The 21,356-nt window shown below is 39.4% G+C and overlaps 1 protein-coding gene across 3 annotated transcripts in view; it reads right to left on the bottom strand.

Annotated features, from left to right (window-relative positions):
• ATP8A1 (ATPase phospholipid transporting 8A1) overlaps positions 1-20,552 on the bottom strand; it is a 95,558-nt gene extending 75,006 nt beyond the window's left edge. The window contains exons 1-7 of one of the 3 annotated variants that reach the window (XM_042812171.1): positions 20,473-20,552; positions 9,644-9,758; positions 8,031-8,130; positions 6,810-6,908; positions 4,918-4,963; positions 1,284-1,324; positions 329-402 (exon numbers count right to left, since the gene is read on the bottom strand). In XM_042812171.1, the coding sequence (XP_042668105.1) occupies positions 329-402; positions 1,284-1,324; positions 4,918-4,963; positions 6,810-6,908; positions 8,031-8,130; positions 9,644-9,758; positions 20,473-20,521 (524 nt within the window). In that variant the 5' untranslated portion in view covers positions 20,522-20,552. Of the gene's footprint in view, positions 1-328; positions 403-1,283; positions 1,325-4,917; positions 4,964-6,809; positions 6,909-8,030; positions 8,131-9,643; positions 9,759-20,472 lie in introns of those variants that run through there. The other 2 variants (XM_042812172.1, XM_042812173.1) reach the window with 2 other exon arrangements.
• Positions 20,553-21,356: the final 804 nt, after the last annotated feature.

The raw sequence follows: 21,356 nt of genomic DNA on the forward strand, positions 1-21,356 counted from the left end.
AAAATCAACCAGGTAAAATACAGCAGTTGATGTCCAGAGGCAGAGAATCAGCCTCTTCTAAATTAGTATGTGATTTTTTCACAGTTTATTTCCTCAGGGGTAAAATGAAATGCCAGTATTGTTTGAGAACAGTTATTGACAAAATTTAATGAAACACTGTCTGAAATGACAAAATCCCAAAAGAACAAAAGATTACATTCAAGAGCGGTGGCATTTTTGTTTATTCCTTATTTCCTTGGAGCAATCACAAATAAATAAATAAATAAATAAATAAATGCAGGGTAGAGAAACCAGCCTCTACACTATAAGCATCAGTGGGCATCTCTACCTTGATGAGAGCAGTACAGTGTCAGCAGGTATATACTCTTTGCCTTTTATTATAACTATATCTCCAACATCTACCTGAAAGAAAACTGGGAATTGGTTAATGGTCTCAAACAAAATATGTTATCCCTTTGTTTTAAGCACAGTAAATATTTACCTTGCTGAATTTCCTAGAAACACTGGTAGGAACTCAAAACACTTTAGGCATTAGATACTTAAAGCCCTCGAATTCCTTGGAGATCTCTTTAATAGGCCTAATCCTGAGGTTGGATATGCATTCTTTACTTTTGTTACTTACTGTAATAAATATTTTATTAGAACACTGGAGTTGAATTGAGGATTAATTAACCTCCCTGGGGTCATATTTCTGTTGCATCATGCTAAAGCCCTTTACCTGGTTTCTGCAAAGATTTCATCAGAATTATAATCTGAATCTTGCCTCCAAATTATTGATGATGAATTTTTACTCAAGTTTAGAGGTGTGGAAACCAACACACGTAAGAGATAAGATGGACAGCACAACATTAACTCCTTGAAAGTTACCTCTAGTAGTCCTCTCCTCTAATTAAGGTTCTCATGCTTTAAGCCCAAGTAATTCTGCAGACATAACAAGTAATTAGTTTCCAGAAGGAAGCTTCTTCCTTGGCACTCCAAATAATATAAGGAACTGCACAGCTTTGCCATATGTGAAATTTCCCTAGTTAACCATATGAATTAGGTGATTTTTAACTGAACTTAAGGGCTGTCATCTAATAGTAGTTTTGGCTGACTCACACCATCAAAACTGACTTGACTGAAAAGTACATTTTAAGAGACAAATGCAACAAGCATTTAAAATAAAATATAGTAGATGATACATTTCCCAACATACTGGTTAATTCTTATCAATAATACAGATTTGCAGAAATAAAGCAAGTATTAGATGCTCTACAAGTCACCAAGAAAATATAAATACACACCTTTTCCCAGTGGACAATCTCCCATGCACCATTTCGTAGTACTGAAAAAAAGAAAAAAAGAAGAATTCTCCATTTGCACACTCTAACTGCAGTATACAAGTTTGTGTTAGTTTCCTTATGAAAAGCCATTCAGATGGAGCACATTTACAGAACATTTTAAAGCATACCTTGTTTCTTGTTTTCAGTCAAGCATCTAAATTATACAATGCATAGAAACTTACTATAAAATGAGTGAGAAAATTCTACAGGGTTTGCTCAATCACATACAGATTGCACAATAATGCGTGGTTTTCTAAATAAGTTAGTAATTGGAATGAGAAATTTCAAAGTAAAAAACACGATGGGGAAAATATCAATTCAGTAACATATTTTTTCTCATTTTAAATAATGACATTCTTACAAAAAAAGTCACTAGCAGGCTTATCAGGATCCAGCTGTCCAGACTATTGGCATGTCACGAAACAAATTGACATTGCAAGCACATTCTTCTACTCTAGTTTTAGTACTTTAAAGTTGAGTAATATTTGTTACTGTGATACAAAAAGAAACAAATAAACGAAAGAGCTAATTTGCCATTTAATCAACAAACTTATGTTTTCAGGGAATAATAAAGGTGTCTTTTTTTTTTTTTTTAATTGGCATTAATTACAAAGCTACTGAAGACTGACTTGCAAGAAGTAAATTAAAATAGAGTTTATAAACAGGTATTAATACTAAGACAGCTACAGGAGACTGCTCTCTTTCAATGTGCCTCCCAGCTTTCAAACTGCCAGGATGCTTATTTAAGTACCTGATTAAAAAATCCAATTCTTATGAAATTTCGTCTTAAGAAAATTTATCAAAATCTAGGAATGCATATTGTTTATATGTCTAAGTCTTCTTTGTGGTTCTGTTCAGATTGACCCCTCCTGAATACCTCACTTTCTGTAAGCCATTAACCAACATGCTTAATAACTCCTTATTAAGAGATTAGCCCTTTTACTCCTCCCCCTACATTTATTAATCCTGATACATTCAGGCCAATGGTAAATTGAGCAGTCTCCATTACAGATATTAAGCATGCTGTTTTCATGACTGTCTCACCATTGGCTGGTCATTACACCAAATCTTATCCAACAAACCATTTCCCTTCAACGGGAAAACTACAGATCCACAGTGAGGACCGACTGTAATAACGTAGTAAGGAATTTAACACAGTTCAGCTACCTAAATATATCCCCTTGTGTCAGCAGCATTGTTTGTGGAGCCATGGCGTAAAACGAATGAGAGAACTGATAAGGGATGGAAAAAAAAAAAAGAAGCACACACACCTTGCAGCAATCTAAATGACTAAGTTTCAGTAGTAGCATAACTAACAGTGAAGTTCTGCTCACTTGAAATGTAAATAAGCTGCCAGACATAGCTAAGAGCTTCTTAAAAACTAGCTACAGAAACACTTTGACTGCTGAAATAGATCCCAAGGCTGTTTCGCATGCAGTCAAGCTGAACTAACAGAGTACTGCTATTGCAAAGGGAAGGTCCTGTTCTGCATTCACCTCATGCAAAGTGCATAGCTTTATGTGCCCCTAATGTATGCTGCCTTCCCAGACCCCTTGATTAGACATTTTAAGCTACCAAGTGGAAGGAAATCATCAGCTTTTCTTGTTAGGTTTGTTTTCTGCTCTAGCTAGTTAAAATCAGCTCACAAATGGATGAAACAGAATCGTAACACAGTGAGAGACCTGAATCTCAAGAGTACTCTACCCAACCTTGCTCCAATAAGGTTTCAAGCGCAATTAACATGCACTGACATTCATTTAAATACCTTTTCTTACAAAGGAGGGTAAAAATGGTACTGCTATGAGTTTTTCACGTGATAGATTACTTGCCTCGTAAAGCCTTCTGCAGCCTAAATTTCACATTCATACCTCCCATTTTTCAAATGTCTCTAACAAACAGCTTTCAAAAGCATGCTCCATCTGCCCTACTGAAGACCACTTTAACACAGCGCAGAAATGCATGCTTCACCACACCTGTGTGCACGACTGTGTCCCAGTATTTATGCATACATTTTGGGGAAATAAAGTCATCCCTAATATAGCATAATAAATCAAAATCATCTGTAAAAGGCTTTTTTTTTTTTTTTTTTTTTTAATAGCCATTACAATTTAGAAAGTTAATTTCTTAAGGCTGAGATAAATATAGTCTTTTATGAGCAGATAGATGAAGGAAAATCCATACATGCACAAGTAATATGTTGACAATTTTCTTTGTTTGAAGGACAACTGAAGGTGGAGCTGGATATATAGCATTTATACACATAATCACTTTTCAAGTTTACAGAATTGTCAAATAAATGAAAACAAAACTGCAGATTAAATTAACTTCTTCATTATTCTTCTGACAATACACCACATTTGACAATACACTTACATATTTTTTTAACAGTACACTAAGATCAGTATTAGGCTTACATGAGCTCTGCATTAGCTTAACTTGTTCCTAAGCACTTGTAATATTTTGTGTATCCTTACATTTTCAAATTCTAAGATGCTCTTTTGTATACATGGAATATTGAGAAATCTTAGGAACAGTCACCAAGAGCCTAACGATAGCTAACCAAGCAAAAGAGGTGAGAAAGGCAATAAAAATTAGTCTTCTATTCATTTAAATCTCTCTACACTTGGGAGAAAAATTTGAAAAGCACTTGAAGATTCATTATTTGTTGGTTTGTAATCTCAAAAATCTCTTGATTGTTGACTGTAATCTTGAAAGCTATGAATGTCTGTAGATATCCAGATTTTTTTTCATCATCAAGCTTTCCTTTGTTTCTGTCTCTCTCACTTTTTCTTTAAAGTATAGGCAAAAGTTATACTCCCAGCACTGTCAGCCAATCGATTTGTGCCCCTGTCCAGTTTCTTGACACATCCTGTTGAGCTATAAACTCAGTGGTTTCATACATTTTCCATACATTTTCACAGAATCACAGAATAGTTTGCATTGGAAGGGACTTTAAAGAACATCCAGCTCCAATGCCCCTGCCATGGGCAGGTAACCTCCCCACTAGATCAGACTGCCCCAAGTTCCAACCAACTTGGCCCTGATTACTTCCAGAGTTGGGGCATCCATAACTTCTCTAGGCATCTTACTCCAGCGTCTTAACATCCTCATATTGAAAGACTGCTTACTTTTGTCTAATCTAAATCTATCCTCTTTCACTTCAAAATCATGACTCCTGGTCTTATCATTACATGCCATTGTAAAAAGTCTCTCTAAATCTTTCCTATAAGCCCGCATTGATGTACTGAAAAGTCTCCCTGGAGTCTTCTGTTCTCCAGGCTGAACAACCCCAGCTTCCTCAGTCTGTCTTTACAGGAGAGGTGCTGCACCCTCTGATACCCTCACAGCCCTCCAGTGGACCTGATTTAACAGGCCCATTTTTCATGCTGGGGGCCCCAGAGCTGGGTGGAAGGCTAATCTGGCTGCAAGTTGTTATATCAACAGTTCAAATTCAAAGTTTAAGAAAAAACAACTGTACAAGCAATTTCCAACTCATTTCCCTGTATATTCAGCAGTTAGGATCATCAACATTTGCAAAAAACTTCAAAACAAACAACACACAACCACAATCAATAAGCTTTAAAAAGTTTCCTACCTTGAGTTTGTTTCTTGTTCACCGCATTATCAGCTTTATGCCTTTTCTGAATCAAAAAAGCATACTGATTAAAGACTTCTGTTGACACGATAAAACTTTCACACATAAGGTGTAACACTCATTTTTTACAGCTTGCACTCAACCATTAAATGAACAGACTTAAAAACATTTTTAACAGAACTGTGGATTACTTGCATAGTCTTGATCATCAGTAAAGTCACTCCCAGCTCTAGGCTAATACTATTCTATTAAAATGTCTCTCATCTGAGCAATCAGTATTTGAACAAATTTCTTGCACAAAGAGTATTTACACTCCACAACTTTGTCCTTCCCTGCAACTCGAAAAGTGAGTTTAATTTCAATTGCTTTCTGAGCTATGCTGGGTGAAAAATTATTAGAAACAGACAATAATCTTGCATTGCCTGTCACAAATTTTGATAGTACTTCTGAAGCATATATGTAAAACATATGCTGTTTGTGAATAATGCCTCTTGCTAACATCATCTACTTCTTGTGATTACACTCCAGAAAGGAAGCTTTTGGTTATTCAGTTGAAAGTATTATTTTAATAAACTGAAAAGCCAAGTAAACCTGCTCTAATATCAGGTAAAGATAACTATTTCACTGAGTAAAGAAATTAAAATATAACTAAAGCTAAAGAAAAATGGAAAAAATGCTAAATATTTTACTATGGATCTTTCCAAGGAAAAAAGTGCTATTGTCACTGTCAGTCAGATATTCCTGCAACAATATAGGAAGTACCCACATGCTGAGGCAATATAAAATTAATAGAAGGAAAAATAAGTTTTGACTTGCCTTTGAGGAATTCTGTAGCAATTAGGAACAATACCTTTTATTTTAAAAACTGATATGTGTAAAAACAAACAACCCTGGACCCGTACCCTGGCTTTTGCTTCATGCCAAACTAAACACATCAAATTGTAAAGAGCAAATGACATAAAGAAACAAATGACATAAAAGAGGAGGGAGATAATTTTAAAAAGGACACTCTGTACAGTAGCAGCAGCCTCAGTTTTATATTTGCCTAGACACTGACAGATGGTGCAAGTCTGTAAGCATTAACCGCAGAACAGTTAAAAATATCTGAAAGAGCATGAATTGATTTTATGGCTTTTTAAAAGTGGTTTTGTTTATATAAAAGGAAAGCAACAAAGACGCGTAAGGAGAAGCTGCTTAGTGGGCAGCAAATAGTATAAATGCAAAACACAAATCCAGCCACTTTCTGTTTCGGGGAAGGGAGGTAGTGAAAAAAACCCCAAAAACCTTTGCTGTTATCTCCAGTTTTATAGAAAACGTTATTGTCTAGCACCTCATTTAGAGACAAAATTTAAACCCAGCTCAAATGTGTAAGTAGTGAGAATAAAGGATTAATGCGGAAGAAAATACATTTTTTCCTGCCCAAATAATTATTTCAAGCTTGTTTTATTCTAAAATAAGTTCAACTTTCTATGAATTCAGTAGCTTCCAACATTCCATTAGCTGAATTTTTGACAAAACTGCAATAATCTGAATGCTCTGAGCCTGAGTAGTTTCTGTGGAGTCCGTAGAACTTAGTAGTTCTACTCTAAAGCTCATACTTTACCTAATTATGCTTGTACTGTATTAATGAGAATTTCTTGACTATAATCAATCTATATAATAAACAGTCACTGATTTCCCATGTTATTGTCACTCTTGCACATATTAAACACACAAATTGTAACACCACATTCTACAAGATTCCATCTTCCGACATAAGCAGCTTTATAAGCTTTCAAGAGCATTCAGAAACCAAGAATGGCTCAACAGAAAATTACTCAGAAAGGTTCTTTGCAATATAATCTACAAGATATTTGATCGTTATTTACAAAATACGATTATTAAATACTTACAATATCCTCTATTATCTCCTTCACTGCTGCTACGGCTAAAATAAATAAGAGAGGGACCAATGTTGTGTAACGGCCTGTTGGTGATACATCTGGAATTTGCTATTAAAAAGAGAGAAAAAAAAACTGGGCTTGAATTCCTGATTAAAAACATTTTTTAACACAGTAAGCAGAACTTTCAAATTTTCTTGAAAACATAGAGGTGACAACTAAGTTCGTTACTCAGACAAGGTACTGATTATTTCCAAGTGAGGGGTACTGTCTTAGAATCAAACAAAGCTGATACAACAAAACATTTTAAATTGAACAGTATTCAGTAGTTACTTTCAGAGGTTTTAGTGTCTCCAGAAGGTTCACCTTCATCTTTTGTGTTTCAAACTAAATTTAAATACGTATTCGTAAAATATGATTAATTTTTTTAGTTTAGTCTAACAGAGCGAGCACAACTCCAAGCTATTTTAAATTTGAAGAAGCTATTTGGTATTTTACTACTAAACTAATGAACAAATATTGAAAAGCTACACAACTCTAAGAAATCTGTTTCTGCTAAGCAAATAAGGGTACAGACGATGCAAGTGAATGTGTATGTAAAATAAATGCTGAGAGGATGCAGCTACTTATGTGATACATATTCATAACTACCTGTAATTATCTTTATATTGACTAGAGTTGTTAGTGGCAGCAATGATTTACCACAAGAGTATTCCTGCTTTAATACATTTAGAACAGGCAATGTCACCCATAGGACTACAATGAGATTTTGCAAAAAAAGTGGAGTAGTAAGTAGTGCCTCAGTGTAGTTAGAATACATCCTCAATTTATCATAAGAGGTTTACAAAAACCGTCAATGTTATTTATTAGACATTTATTTTTTCTTTCACTACATGGTGTATTTAAAAACACAATATTATTATATATAGACTGTGTTTCTTGGAATAAGATGAATACACATCTATTTTCAATGTTACTCTAGATCACATTTTAAAGCAACTGTGGAAATCTGGCAGAAAGTTAATGTACAACTTTCTGTCAGCTACAGGGCAACAGTACCCACCACTTCTCCAGTTATTTTTTCCCTTTCATTTCTAGTCACACGTGACTACACCCCCCATACTAATGGCACATTATTTTTCAGGCAAAATATGAAATCAAAGGGGCACCACATTGTACCCTGCTTCTATTGCCCTGTACCTGTTACTCCTGCTAGCTTACTGATGCTCTTACCTGAAGTAATGCAATAAAAAGAAAAAAAGCATTGGCAGCTCTTCTGAACTGGGAATAAAGGAACCTTGGCAGGAATGTGATAATGTTGTACTTTGCAGTGCTAAGACAAAAAGAAAAAAATATATACTATTATTACACTATGAAAAAAATTCAAATATATTCCTTCTCTCTCAGTTATACAAGCTTTCAAATACGACAGAACCTTCTGTGATTTCTGTGATAGCAAATAGATTAGTTTTTGCTTAAAAGAGAAGCCTGAAGATTTCTACAAACCAGCCACCCAAGGAAAGTGCCCATCATCCACAGAAGCCATTGTGTGCTTCAGTTTTGAGGCAAAAGTTTCCTTGTCACCTCTGCTGTGACTTGGTTACAGGATACCAGGGAAAAAAAAAAAAAAAGAGGAGCAGGAAGCAGGGAAGTGATTGCCCTGAGGAATTAGGACAGAACCTAGACTTACAGATCTTATATTCCAGAACAACACCCTATCCAGCAAGCTATGGCACACTTGGTGATCAATTCTGCACCAGGACTCATGTGCAGAAAAATTCTTGGGGAAAGCATTATCAGTTGAGCTAACATAATGAGAAAGGTGCTACATCAAAACTGAAGACTTGCAGAGCATCTGTTTCATGCAGGAATTTTTGTGATTCAGTGCATACTGAAGACTAATAAAACCTTACTTAACAATATTTAAATGGAGTGTTTAAGAAGTCAATAAAACTAAAATATTCAATAATGTACATTTTTCCTACAGTTTCAATAATATACAATTTTCCAATGTGGTCTTTCAATATCTAAACTAAAGGTGTACTGCAGGAAAGAAGGCAACAGACTCTTTAGCAGAGTCTGTGGTGAGAGGACAAGGGGAAATGTTTTCAAGCTTAAGAAGGGTAGATTTAGGCTGGATACAAGGAAAACACCTTTTACATTGAGGGTGGTGAGGCACTGGAACAGATTGATCAAAGATGTAGTTGATTCCCCATCCCTGGATACTTCCAAGGCAAGGCCAAATCACTCCCCTGGCAACCTGATCTAGCTGTGGTGTTTCTGATCATTGCAGGGGAGATGCAGTAGATGATCTTTAAAGGTCCCTTCCAACTCAAAGCATTCTATGATCCTATATTCATTAAAAGAAAAACAATATCCTTCATCAAGTGGAAAGGTTACCTTTAAAAGAAAACAAAACAAACAACTGCTGATCTGTATTAAGTGAAATTCTGAGGGTTGGAATAACAAAATATATTTAATCCTAGTGTAATTATCTTAGTTTCCACTTAGCTTCCACTACATCTACCTCTGTCCAGCTATCCAGTGATATGCTCAAAAGCAAAAGATAAACTGAACTAACCAGAAGAATAAATCCATACTCTAGAGATACGTAAAAGCTGCAGAAGTTCCATCAAGAACCTTCCTACTCAGAATTTAAAAATTCTGAAGGTCAGCTTTGTATATGAAACTGTCTTACTATTCTAGACATTTCTCTTCATTCCTCCCTTTGGAGTCAGACTAGTGATCTAAAGGAAATAGAATAAACAGAATATTTTCTCTGATTTTGCTCAACAGTATGCAACCTTATGAAGCTCGTATGTATTAACAGAAATATAATTTGATACCTGACATGATTATTACAGAACTTGGTTAACTGGGGCTGATTAATGAATATAGTTCTCAATTCTTCTTGATCAGCCAAAGAAGTTTTCTCTGAAACATCATCTGTCTTCTCATAGCCTGTTAAAAAAAAAAGAAAAAAAAACATTTTAATGTGAGTAAGTAAATGTACACATACAAACACATGCAAGATTTAGAGCACTGCGTGACAAAAAAATCCACATCTATTCTGACTGTGAACTCAATTTACTTGTATTTCTTACAATAACAGGTAATGTTCATTTTAAAGCACATTGGTGATTAGATATGAAAACAACATAGTCAAGAAGCCTTGTAAAGCTACAACTGAATTATTGAGTGCACTCAAATAGCTTATACTGCTTCATGGAAAAGTGAAATGAACTATGGTCTGTGACTGACAACCTCTTTCACTTCTCCTGAAGTGCCCCAAGTACTGGGGCAAACAAATGTTTTAAAGGGAAGACACTAAAACAAATAAATGAGCACTAACATGAAAAGAACAAGAAGTTCAGTACTACACTATAATATCAGTGACGAAAAAGTAGTTATCTGTTAATGATGAGTATCATTAACTCAGATGATCTCCACATTGCATAGAGATTATTCAACAGATCAGTTTCCAGTTTTGCATGTAAAATGTTAACACTGCTTGTTGCAGTGAGCATTCATACAACTCATTCAATTCTTCTTGATACATTTTCCTGCTTTGCGCCCAATAAACATATAGCACCATTTCCCCTATGTGCCTCTCTTAAACTGAACTGTTTCACAACTACGGTAGTGCAACAATTAGAGTTCCTGTAAGGGTACAGAAGTAAACTTCCTACCAGAAGCTTGGAAAAGTTTTACTATTAATCTCAATGGCAGTAAAACAGTTCACTAAGAGTATGTCTGAAAAATGAAATTAAATACAAAAAGCAGATGTCTATTACAGCTATCTTAAATCAAAGTGACTTACCTGTTCTACTTATTTGCACAAATAATCTGTTTTGAGAAATACTCAGAGAAAATTCATCGTCAACAGCCTATACAAAGGCAAAAAACCAACACGGCTTATCCTACAGTTAAAGGAATTACATTCTTCCAGTCCTCAGGAACCACCTCAGACCAGCACAATGTCTCATAGATAATGGGGAGGCATATTGGTGTGATCAGCCGGCTCCCTCAGTGCCCATGGATACATCTGAACATCCAAGCAGAGTCTGGGCACTGCTGCATTTCCTGTTAAGTGTTCCCGAAGTTGATTCTCCTCCACCCAGGTAAATCCTTGCTCCAGACTTTCCCACCAGTATCAGGGACCTGAAGTTCCTGATATTATTACACAGGAAATCCCCGCTACTGTGTTCGCTCATTGGAATTAACTTCCTTCCTTTCAGCTCTCCAGTGAAAGGCACACATCCAACAACTGCAGTCAAGCTTCAGTAAACACTTTGAGAACACCCTTCTGGCCAAGCCTAACAGATTTGGCCCACACAAGAGGCCTGTACACCACTCTTTGCCTGGAGGAACCTCACAATTGCATACATCAGATTAAGCAAGCCATTTCCTTCTCCCATCGTTAATGACCCTTAGAAAGGCAACCCCTACCCCTGTCACACAACCAACCAGCTGTACAGGACTCCAGCACACAGCTCCATAAACACGTACAGCTGTAACACGACTTGACACAGGCACAACTCTAAGAACATGAACTTTTCAGTCATCACATTGAGTCACAGGTTATACTCCCATCTCGGTCCAGCACACTGCAAGCACACCTTCGTCCCAGGAACACAACACTTCCCAGTTGCTCCACAAAGGAATGTATGTGGAAAAACAGCTACTGAGAGAGAACACTGGAGAAAAAGTTGGAAACTACTCTCTTAGAAGTAGCACTCCAGCTTGACTAAGCCCAGGAAACAAAGAAAGAGTTCACACATTTGCAGAACGCACCGCTCTATTTTTACAGTGCTAGTTTTAAAGTTTTTGCAAGTGTAAACCTGCAGTCCTGACAGTGATAGAGGTAATACAAATGTTAGCAGGCATTAAATGTAATATCTGTTTGTTTAAAACACCAAGGAACTATAGACATTTAAACACCAGTATTAAGGCATTTATTTGTTCTTCAAATAAAAAGCCAGAAAAAGATGCTTAGGAGCATCATAAACATTCACTACCTTCCTTTCTATTACTTTGAATTCACATTTCTCAATCTGAACTTAAAAAGGAACCTCTGGAAGTAGGTGCTGAGCCTCATAGGTAGCTCTCTGCAGCCTGCAGCTTCAGTAAAAGCATATTAGACTGCACTGAAAGCTTAATGGTTACTCATCTCATTCGTGCCTCTGCCTGATCTCTGAAATACACTCACCAGAAAACAGATTCTGCACTGCCACACAAAACTAAGTATCAAGAAAGTATAGTTTGTCTTCCTCATTTGTGTCTATAAATGTGTGTGTATATATATATATATAAATATCTAAGAAATGTATATGTATATATATAAATATCTAAGAGTTCTTAACTACATTACTGAAGTTATTATAGAATCACAGAATCATAGAATCACCAAGGTTGGAAAAGACCTAAAAGATCATCCAGTCCAACCGTTCACCTATTCCCAATAGATCCCACTAAACCATGTTCCTCAACACAACATCCAGCCTTTCCTTGAACACCCCCAGGCTCGGTGACTCCACCACCTCCCTGGGCAGTCAATGTTGACTAAATGTCAACATTGCTATGCTGACTAAAATGGTAACTATGCTTAATTTAAATGTTTCCCAAGCAATGAAAAACACAATTCCCTTTGAAATGGTGTACTTTCATATATGATTATGAAAAAGAATGTAAAGAGAAAATAAAAGTGTTGAAATTCTAATTCAGCATTTGACAAAGGTCCGCTTCATCCTACTCTTCCACACTGCCATCTTTTTACAACGCATCACCTCTTGGAATGCTATCATCACCTCTTGCTCTCACTGTCTGCCCAAGAACTTGAATGAAGTGTTAGCAGATGCAGGTTTCAGCCCCTATGCATCTGCTGTTTGCCTGACTTAGCAAGCGATGCCTTTTAGCAGATCAAAAATGCAGCAAGCTTTTCTTGCCAGGAAGCTGCTCCTTTTCAGAGCTGCCTGAAGTCAAAGACTTGCTGCATATCTGTACAGCAAACAACACCACAGGCACCATTTCTGTGCTGTTTGCACACCAAATGTCTTCAGGGACACTCAGTCTGCATGCTATGCAGGCCAAGCCTAGGACTCCACGTTCCCCCTCCCCCCGCCACCCCCCAAGTCTATACATTATGCTTTGTAGGTGAAATTTTTCACTAATTTCTCAAGATATTGAATCTCTGTGACTATAACTTTGAGAGTAAATGGGCATTTCTCTACATGATGCAGCCTTTTTAACTGCAACCACGTATCTGTTGCATTCCCACAGTTAGTTTGTATTCTGCATCTTCAGAAAATGATGAGCATTTTCAATTTCTTTCACATCTCATCCACACTCATGTAATACAAACATATTAAGTCATAAAAAGCTCTACTTAATCACGGCCATTCTTTCAAATATGAACTGCATATCTTCAGTATGTTTTATTTATATTAGGTAAATACAGAACCTGGCAACAAGTTGTTGGCATTCAACTGGCCCCAGATAATGTCAAGCACTAAAATACCAAGTAGGACATCGATCAAACTACACTCACAAACCTGAGTCTAACTGCAATAAATCACATCAGACTTTTAAGAGCTACACTTCTATGAAATTTTAAAACAAAATTTATGGGTTAGAGCTCAGCTGCTGCCTAAGCCTCAATGCAGCAGTTTCATAAAAGCTGACTGCTTTGTCAAAAGGAAGCCACTAAGTGCTTTATTTCTTCCTCAAAGTTTGCATGATGAACTCAGCCTACTAATCAAATACGCAGATGCCCATCTCAAAACGTTGTCTGAAAGTAACCACAAGAACAAAGGGAAGAACATCCAACAGATCAATTCTTGGTGAAAGCAGCTACGATTTTAGCAAAAGTGGTTTTCAAAGATGCAGTTAACAAACCAGCAAAAATTAAAGATGGCTGCTCTTCTGTAATTCATTAAAAGGTTCCGAGACAGCATAACAACACTGATCCAAATATTCAGCAAGTTGATAGTGAAGAAGGTATATAAAAAACCAGACAGGAATCCAGACAGGAAAGATAAAGATTACAAAACACACAGTCAGTATCAAAGCATCAAAGTACCAAAGCTGTGACAAACATCTGATAATGAAAAAAATACTGTGAAGAATATGAGTAAGAACCTAAAATGAAGCAATTGCTCCAATCTCCTTTCAAAAACATACACAATTATTGCTGCATTACAGATGTCAAAACTGATACCAACTGACTTGTTCATTGTTTGTTCATCGTGCTAAGGGTTCAGAGAAGTACTGTCCCGGGGTTAAAATTAAAGGCACCATCACTCTACATAGGCTCTTATCTAAGGACACAACAAATACTAAGGTAATAATACAGTAATAATTTTGAAGACTTACAGTGATCAAAAACAAAGCAGCAATTATCACACTTCAAACAGGAAACACGACGCTGCTTTATGTAAAACCTGGCACTGAGAAAGAGCAAACAGCACCACAAGGTTCCTCATCCTCTTTGTCAATAGTTAGCTTGTAACACTACTGTTATTTAACTACAGAATTATCAGACAGATTCTATGACACAAGTTCTCATGTGCCCCCACTGACAGAAAAGCATCTGACTTGAAAAAATTTGCAAGTCAGCCCTATTAAAAGAATAACTGGAAATACCAACAAGTCATAGAATCATATAGAATCATAGAATGGTCTGCGTTGAAAAGGACCACAATGACCACCTAGTTTCAACCCCCCCTGCTATGTGCAGGGTCACAAATCAGCAGACCAGGCTGCCCAGAGCCACATCCAGCCTGGCCTTGAATGCCTCCAGGGATGGGGCATCCACAACCTCCTTGGGCAACCTGTTCCAGTGTGTCACCACTTTGATTTATTATGCAGGAATGGCATTTTTTAAAACTTCTATTTCATATTCAGAACCACATTTTCTGATAATATATTGTGATTTTTTAAAATTTAAATTTAAGACCCAACAGCGTCAAAACCAATAAAAATGTGCTTCAATATCAAAGGGAAGTAATTATTACCTCAATAAAAAAGTTTGCGTGCAAAACTACTGCATAAACTAAAATTATTATCTTATTCTGCACACCAAAGTTTTTTTGCTAGCACAACGCAGAATGTGGAAGCTATTGATGAATAAACACAAAACTATAAATTTCATTCAAGGTTGCTTAAATAATAGATTTTGATTGAGGATTTTCTTTCAAGGAACTGAAGTAAAATACACATGACAGTGGGAAAAGGCAAGAAAAAACTGGAGACAGTTGCTGGGAATTCTGAGAATACGGAGCCATGGCTGTCCTTTGTCAGGGTATAGGCAACACCTCAAATAAGTTCATAGTAAAAAGTGTACTTTGTAAGGAATAAATATTTTAAGTTTTTCCAGTAAAAGACAACAACTTCAACAACAACAAAATCCAAATAAATAACCATTGAAACAACAACAAAAAAGCCCAACAATCAACTTGAGCTTTCTCCAATAAGAGAACCCACTAAGGACCATGTTTTGTTTCCAACAAAACTTCAGAATAGGCAACTACGTTCTGTTACATCATATTTGCAGGGCCTCTTTCTAAACCAGATTTGGTAGTAAAGTCTCTAAATTAGCAGTTAAAACAACAATAAATTCTAAACTCTGTACAAAAAGTTTGTACTTTCAATTTTTCCTTCACATAAATGAAGAAATAGATGGAAGGTAAACACAGACAGATTCTGCCATGGAAAGAAAAGGAAGGAAAAATAAACGACCAACTCGCTGAAATCAAAGGAACTATTTTAATACACTTTACTTAATGATTAATAACATTATTTTATTCTCAAAGTATGGCATTCTGAAGCTTTGAAAGCTTGATTCTGTAGCCAAGTACATTTCGAGCTCACATTTCCAAAGAACACAGCACAGTTCAAAGACAGACAGTGAGACTGAAAAAGTGTGTCACAGTGCCACAATAAAACTTTGATAAGAGAACTAACACTGAGAACCTGGCCTCTGCACCTCTGGGGAGTCAAAGAACAGAAGGGAACTGCAATTGCAATCAATTGCTCTGACCTATTGCTGCTGAGGCTGCCAAGCCTACACTGCAACTGGACCCAAATTTTCCACTCTGACCCACTGGGAATCTCAACATAGACTGCAAAACACACTTTTCAGGAAAAAGTACCAATAATGAGCATCAGGTCTGTTAAAATGCTACACAATCACATAGTACAGAAGTAGAAACACCTGAAGATATACTAGGTATCACAAGAATGGACAGATTACTGAAAACAACCTGATGACTACCACATAAATTCAAAATAATTGTCCTTTTCATACATATGTCATCACATCTTACACAAGTTCAGCTTCACCTAGATCTCATGTGGGGAACTGGCCTTTCCTAATATGAAATTGCTGTTAATGTTATTGGCAGACAGCATAACAGCACCTCAAAAATTTCTGTACTTTGTCACCTGAGAGAGTTCACTGAAATCCACAATTGGCCCACTGAAGTGCACTGAGTCCACTGAAATGCACAAAGGAAAGCATTAATCTTTCTATGTAGATCGCTCTGTAAGTAATGCCTCCTTCTTATTTCCATGGAAACTACAACAGATACAAAGAGCACAATAACACTATTTGACAGAGCAAATTCTTAGCTACAAAACATTATTTTTCAACACAGTCACCACTATTAGCTATGCATTCTCACCATTAATGAACAAGAACCTGTACACTGTGCTTTGCACCAGTGGAGGAGATCCACTGTTTCCACCATTGCTATGATAGCATAATTGCTACAAAAATGTTACCCACAACAAAAGATGTTTCACTGGCCCCAAAAAATAGAAGTCAGAAGGCATCAAACTGGACAGCATGGCAGTGTGGTAGGACAGTCCAGCTAAAACTTGCAACATGCTCCACGGTCTTCAAACTGGCATATGGCCTGGCATTTTTTTGTTTTGCAAAGGAAAGGTTGTCTTCTTCTCTGGCCTGACTCTGCAAGTTCAATCTTTCAGCTCAGTCAGCAGCATGATGTAGCAATCAGATGTTTTGTCTGGGTTCCAAGAAATCCAGATCCTTTCCTATCCTAAAAGCACACATAACTTTATCCAATAAGGGTTGTGTTTTGAACATTTTCTTTGATGGAGAATTCACGCCACCTCTCCACAGAGTGCCATTTTGACTTTGGCTCCTAGAGGTGACACCACATCTCGTCACCAGTAATGATGAGTTCCAGGAAACTGTCACCTTTAGCCTTATATCGATTCAACAGATACTAACAAATTTACATGCAGTGTTCTCTCTGTTCCTGTGTGAATACTCACAGGACTCACCTCATGCAAACTTGCAGTATTTCAACACTACCATCATAATTTCCAACCAGCTGATACTCAGCTCCATACACAGCTCCCTGGTGGTAACCTGCTGATTCAAGCAGATAAGCTAATTGAGATGCTCTTCATTTTGTGGTGTGACAGCTGTGCATGGACGTCCAGGACGTCTTTCATGTCACCGTCACCATTGCTGAAACACACCACCCTTCACCGCACTGGGCTCACGTTCAATGTCTGGTCTCCATAAGCATTCAGCAAGTGTCAATGAATGTCAGTGGGCACCATCTTCTCCATGTGAGGAATGCAGTGAAACATCTTTGCTTCATATGCACTTCCATGTATGATGCTATTTTTTTCAGACTGCTCCTTTGCTGCCATCTGTCACACATGAACAAAATGTAATGAAATATTAGCAGAAAGGTTCAACCTGTACTGCCACACCACCACCATTTGCCTCTGACACCGTGGGCCAACATAATAAAATAGGAGGCATTACTTTTGGAGCAACACTCATATTTTCAGAAGCTTAGAGACACCTAATAAAAACTGTCAATACCAACCCCACTCTCCCAGAGCGTACATATACATTAATATATATGTATATACATTAATATATGCTCTGTATTATTCCATTTCATATTATTTAACAGATGCATATATTAACTGCATGACTGTAAGTACTCTCAAAGATTTCCCCACGTGTTTTGCAACCACAGAATACAAGACACAGATGTTATTTCTGTAGTACCAAACACCCGAAGCCCAGCTAAGATTCTGAGTTAAGGTTATTGGTAGTGAAAAGCAACTTAGGAAATCTCTACAACGTGTTTAGGAGGACCCGATCTTCTAGGTCTTGAGCAAGACTTCATTGGTACACAAACCAATTCTGCACAACTGCAGCACTGCCTAATGTGAATCCAGGTTTTCTTTACAAGAGGGGACACTAGAAACAAAATTTATTACAGAAAAGACTGTAAGCATGCCTGTTTATTAGTCACAAAGAGCACAAGATACTGCAGAGGTCTGGAAGAATACCATCAAAATATTAGCTGTGTTTTAACCAAATTCTGCTCTCTATGCAAATTACATGTTGTCTTACAGATGTTAAAATGCCTGTAATTTTTATTTTGTAGTAATGTACAGACTGGAGCATTACATCTTCCGTGACTGTGAATGACACACGTTCATTATTCTGACAGGCCTGAGTTCTTTTCATCTGAGCACAGCAGCCAATTTTTTCTAATAGCAGTATTACTATCTCTTTATGCCAGAGTGAGCTCAGTTCTGAGAAGATGTCAAGGCAGTCCAGACTGATAAGGTAACTCATGATCCACGGAAAAAGTCTCTGAGGCAGAAATTACTTGCTGCAGCGACAGGAGAGGAAAATGAGGTTTTAACCCAAAACATACAACAAAGAAATTCTAGAACAAAGGGAGTAATATTAGCTTGTCTATCACATCCCCTCGAGTCTGTGGCTATTCTAAGGAATGGCCTGTGCTGTAACAGCACTTATGAAAACTGCTCTTTGTGATTGCAGTATTAGCAGAACGCACAGAATTCTGTCATTAACCAAGCACTTCCTACTTGCTGCAGGTAAGGCTTTGGGGTAGATCTCAGAAGACAGTCTTACCAATACTCTGCACAATGCTTATCTAAAAGACTCCTGCCATGGCCACAGCCAGGACTGTACGGCTACTTTATGTCACTTTCAAGAGCCAAGGATGACACTCACACTGTAGAACTCTGGATACTCTTAAGAAATAGTAACATTTCCCTATGCAGCACTGTTTACAAACACCAGCAACACAGTCCAAGTTCACCAAGTCTGGAAAAGAAGGAAAAAAGAAACTAAAAGATCCACTGACACTGTGAATGAACTTAATAGAAACAAAATGAACTAGTAAAGTTCACATTAATCTCAGATCAGAAGCACAGATTTTAAATGTCAATCATCATTTTTACATGATCTTTCCTTGAATAATAGAACATACATTAATGCACAGAACAACATAGTAATGCTATGACGAAAAGCCAACACACCTTCTTCCAAAAGCTCTGTTTCTTAAAAGAAATGCCATACATATTTACAGACCAAACAAAGGTATTTTGGAGAAAGCTATCCCTGTATTCAGCTGTCTTGCAGTCACCCAACCATGAACAATATTCCAATAAGCAGCATTTTTTTTTCCCTTTCACTGCACCCGTACTTCTTAGAAAAACACTTGCTTTTAGGGACCACAGTTGGTCACTCAATAATCCTTAAACTGCTGTAGTTTTGCCACCTTAAAGCAAACACAAATAAACTGGGAATGCTGATTCTAAGCTCTCAGTGGAAAAACAATTGACTGAAATTCAGCGCTGAGTGGATGCTTTGCCATTCTCACTGTACGCATCTTCTAATTACTGTGGGTACAGCACCACGGCCACTCTGTAAGCACATTTCTGAAGTGCCCCCGGAGGCATACATCTTCTTCACTGCTTCTCAGAAGGCTACATTGTTCTGCTCTCTTGGTCAGCTCACACTGCTTAGGAAGTAAGAGGTAAGCTCCTACAGACAAAAGCAGGTTCTCCCTGAGAAGCATACATGAGAAAGGCACACAGGATGGTTGAAACAGAAAAGATCGAGAAGGTAACAGCCTATTTCCAATATTTATTCTTCACACGCTTGCTGGGGCGCACAAACACAAAATCAAACAAAAAGAAGTAATCTGCTTGGAAGAAGGAAGGAAGATGCAGGGAGAAAGATGCTACTTCCCCTTCCCCTCACGGCCTGCACCAGGTGCAGTGGCCTGATTTATCTTCAATTGACTCGAACACAGCCCCAGGACTAAGGGCAGCACACCTGCCTCAGGAGGTACGGATCACTGCGGTGACTGTGTTGTCATTACTCGCAGCCACAGCAAAGCATCAGCTGCCCCAACGCGCTGCTGCTTCGGCGCTATTATTTCACACTCGCAGTGGAAGCGGTTATCTCCGACGATCGGCGGACACACAGATACTGCCCATAACGAAGGCGTCCCCACTGAACCCCAGGACAGAAGCGCGGTGCCCGGCAGCGCAGCGAGGCACGGAGCACGCCGCGCTCCCCGCGGTCACGCAGGCAGCTCCGCCGGAGGCAGATAATGACAGGCACACAACGCGACACCGCCCGGAAAGCACAGCGGCAGCACCGCGCCCTAGCGCTCGCTGCTCGGCCGCGGCCCGCGACCACCGCCACAGCTGGGCGGCCCCGGGCACGCCGCGGTTGTAGCAGCGGCTGCTGCCGCCCGCCTCCGCCGCCCAATCCCGGCTCCAGGCGGCCGCAACCCCGGCGAGCCGAGCGCACTCCCTCCCTGCGGCCGGCGGAAGGCGGGCGCCGGGTAGCACTTACCCTCCGCGCGGGAGCGGATCTCCGACACCGTTTTCTGCACCGCCGGCATCGCCGCGGAGCGTTGGGCGGTGGCACGGCCGCGCTGCACCTGCCCCCGTCCTCGCCGCCCGTCGGAGCGCCGCGGCGAGAGCCGGGGCCCGGGCTGCGCTCGGCGGCGGGACTGCGGCCCCGGAGGCACAGGGCTCGCGCCTCCCTCTGCTCGCGCCGCCGCTCCTTTCCGACAGCCGCGACGCTGGCGCGGCTCACCCGCCGGCCCCTCCGGAACCTACTAACTCCGCCCCGCTTCCCCCCTCCTCCTCTCCCTTCGGTCCCCCCACCGCCGTCTGCCGCCCCCGCGGGGTCGACCGTCGCACGGCTCGCTTCGCCCAAGCAAGCAGCGGCGCAACGAGCCGCTTCGCGTCCCTTTCTCCGACGAGTGCAGGGGTTACGGAGCGCACCCCCCTGCGATGCCAGGGGAATGGAACGTGCCGAGCCTTGGGCCGCTGCCCGCGCTCGGGGGTGGCCCCGTCCTGCCCGCGGGGCTCGGCCTTGGAGCTGAGGGGAAGGCGGTGGGGCTGCGGATCGGCTCCTGAGGTTATGTGTCCTGACAGTTACGTGGGGCACGGTGCCGGGCCGGCCCTCTGAGAGATCACCGGGGCTTCTCTTCCAGCTCTGTGTTTTTATCACAGCTCGCCATGCCGCAGTTTGACAGCCCCGAATCTGTGCGAACTGAAGCTCTCTGCCTGCGTGGGTTGGTGAAAAGAAGCTCCCAGTTGCAGGCGTCTCTGGCTGAAGCCGCATCTTCGCTGTCAGGCTGTTAACGTGACACTCGTTTTGTGCGACTGCAACAGAGGAACGTGGCTGTGGCATGTCGTGCCTGTGCCTCAGCGCAAACTGCCACCCGC

Source organism: Centrocercus urophasianus, unplaced genomic scaffold (assembly GCF_019232065.1).
Source record: "Centrocercus urophasianus isolate 14NV4802_14NV808 unplaced genomic scaffold, USGS_Curo_1.0 seq_13, whole genome shotgun sequence".
Classification (NCBI taxonomy): domain Eukaryota; kingdom Metazoa; phylum Chordata; class Aves; order Galliformes; family Phasianidae; genus Centrocercus; species Centrocercus urophasianus.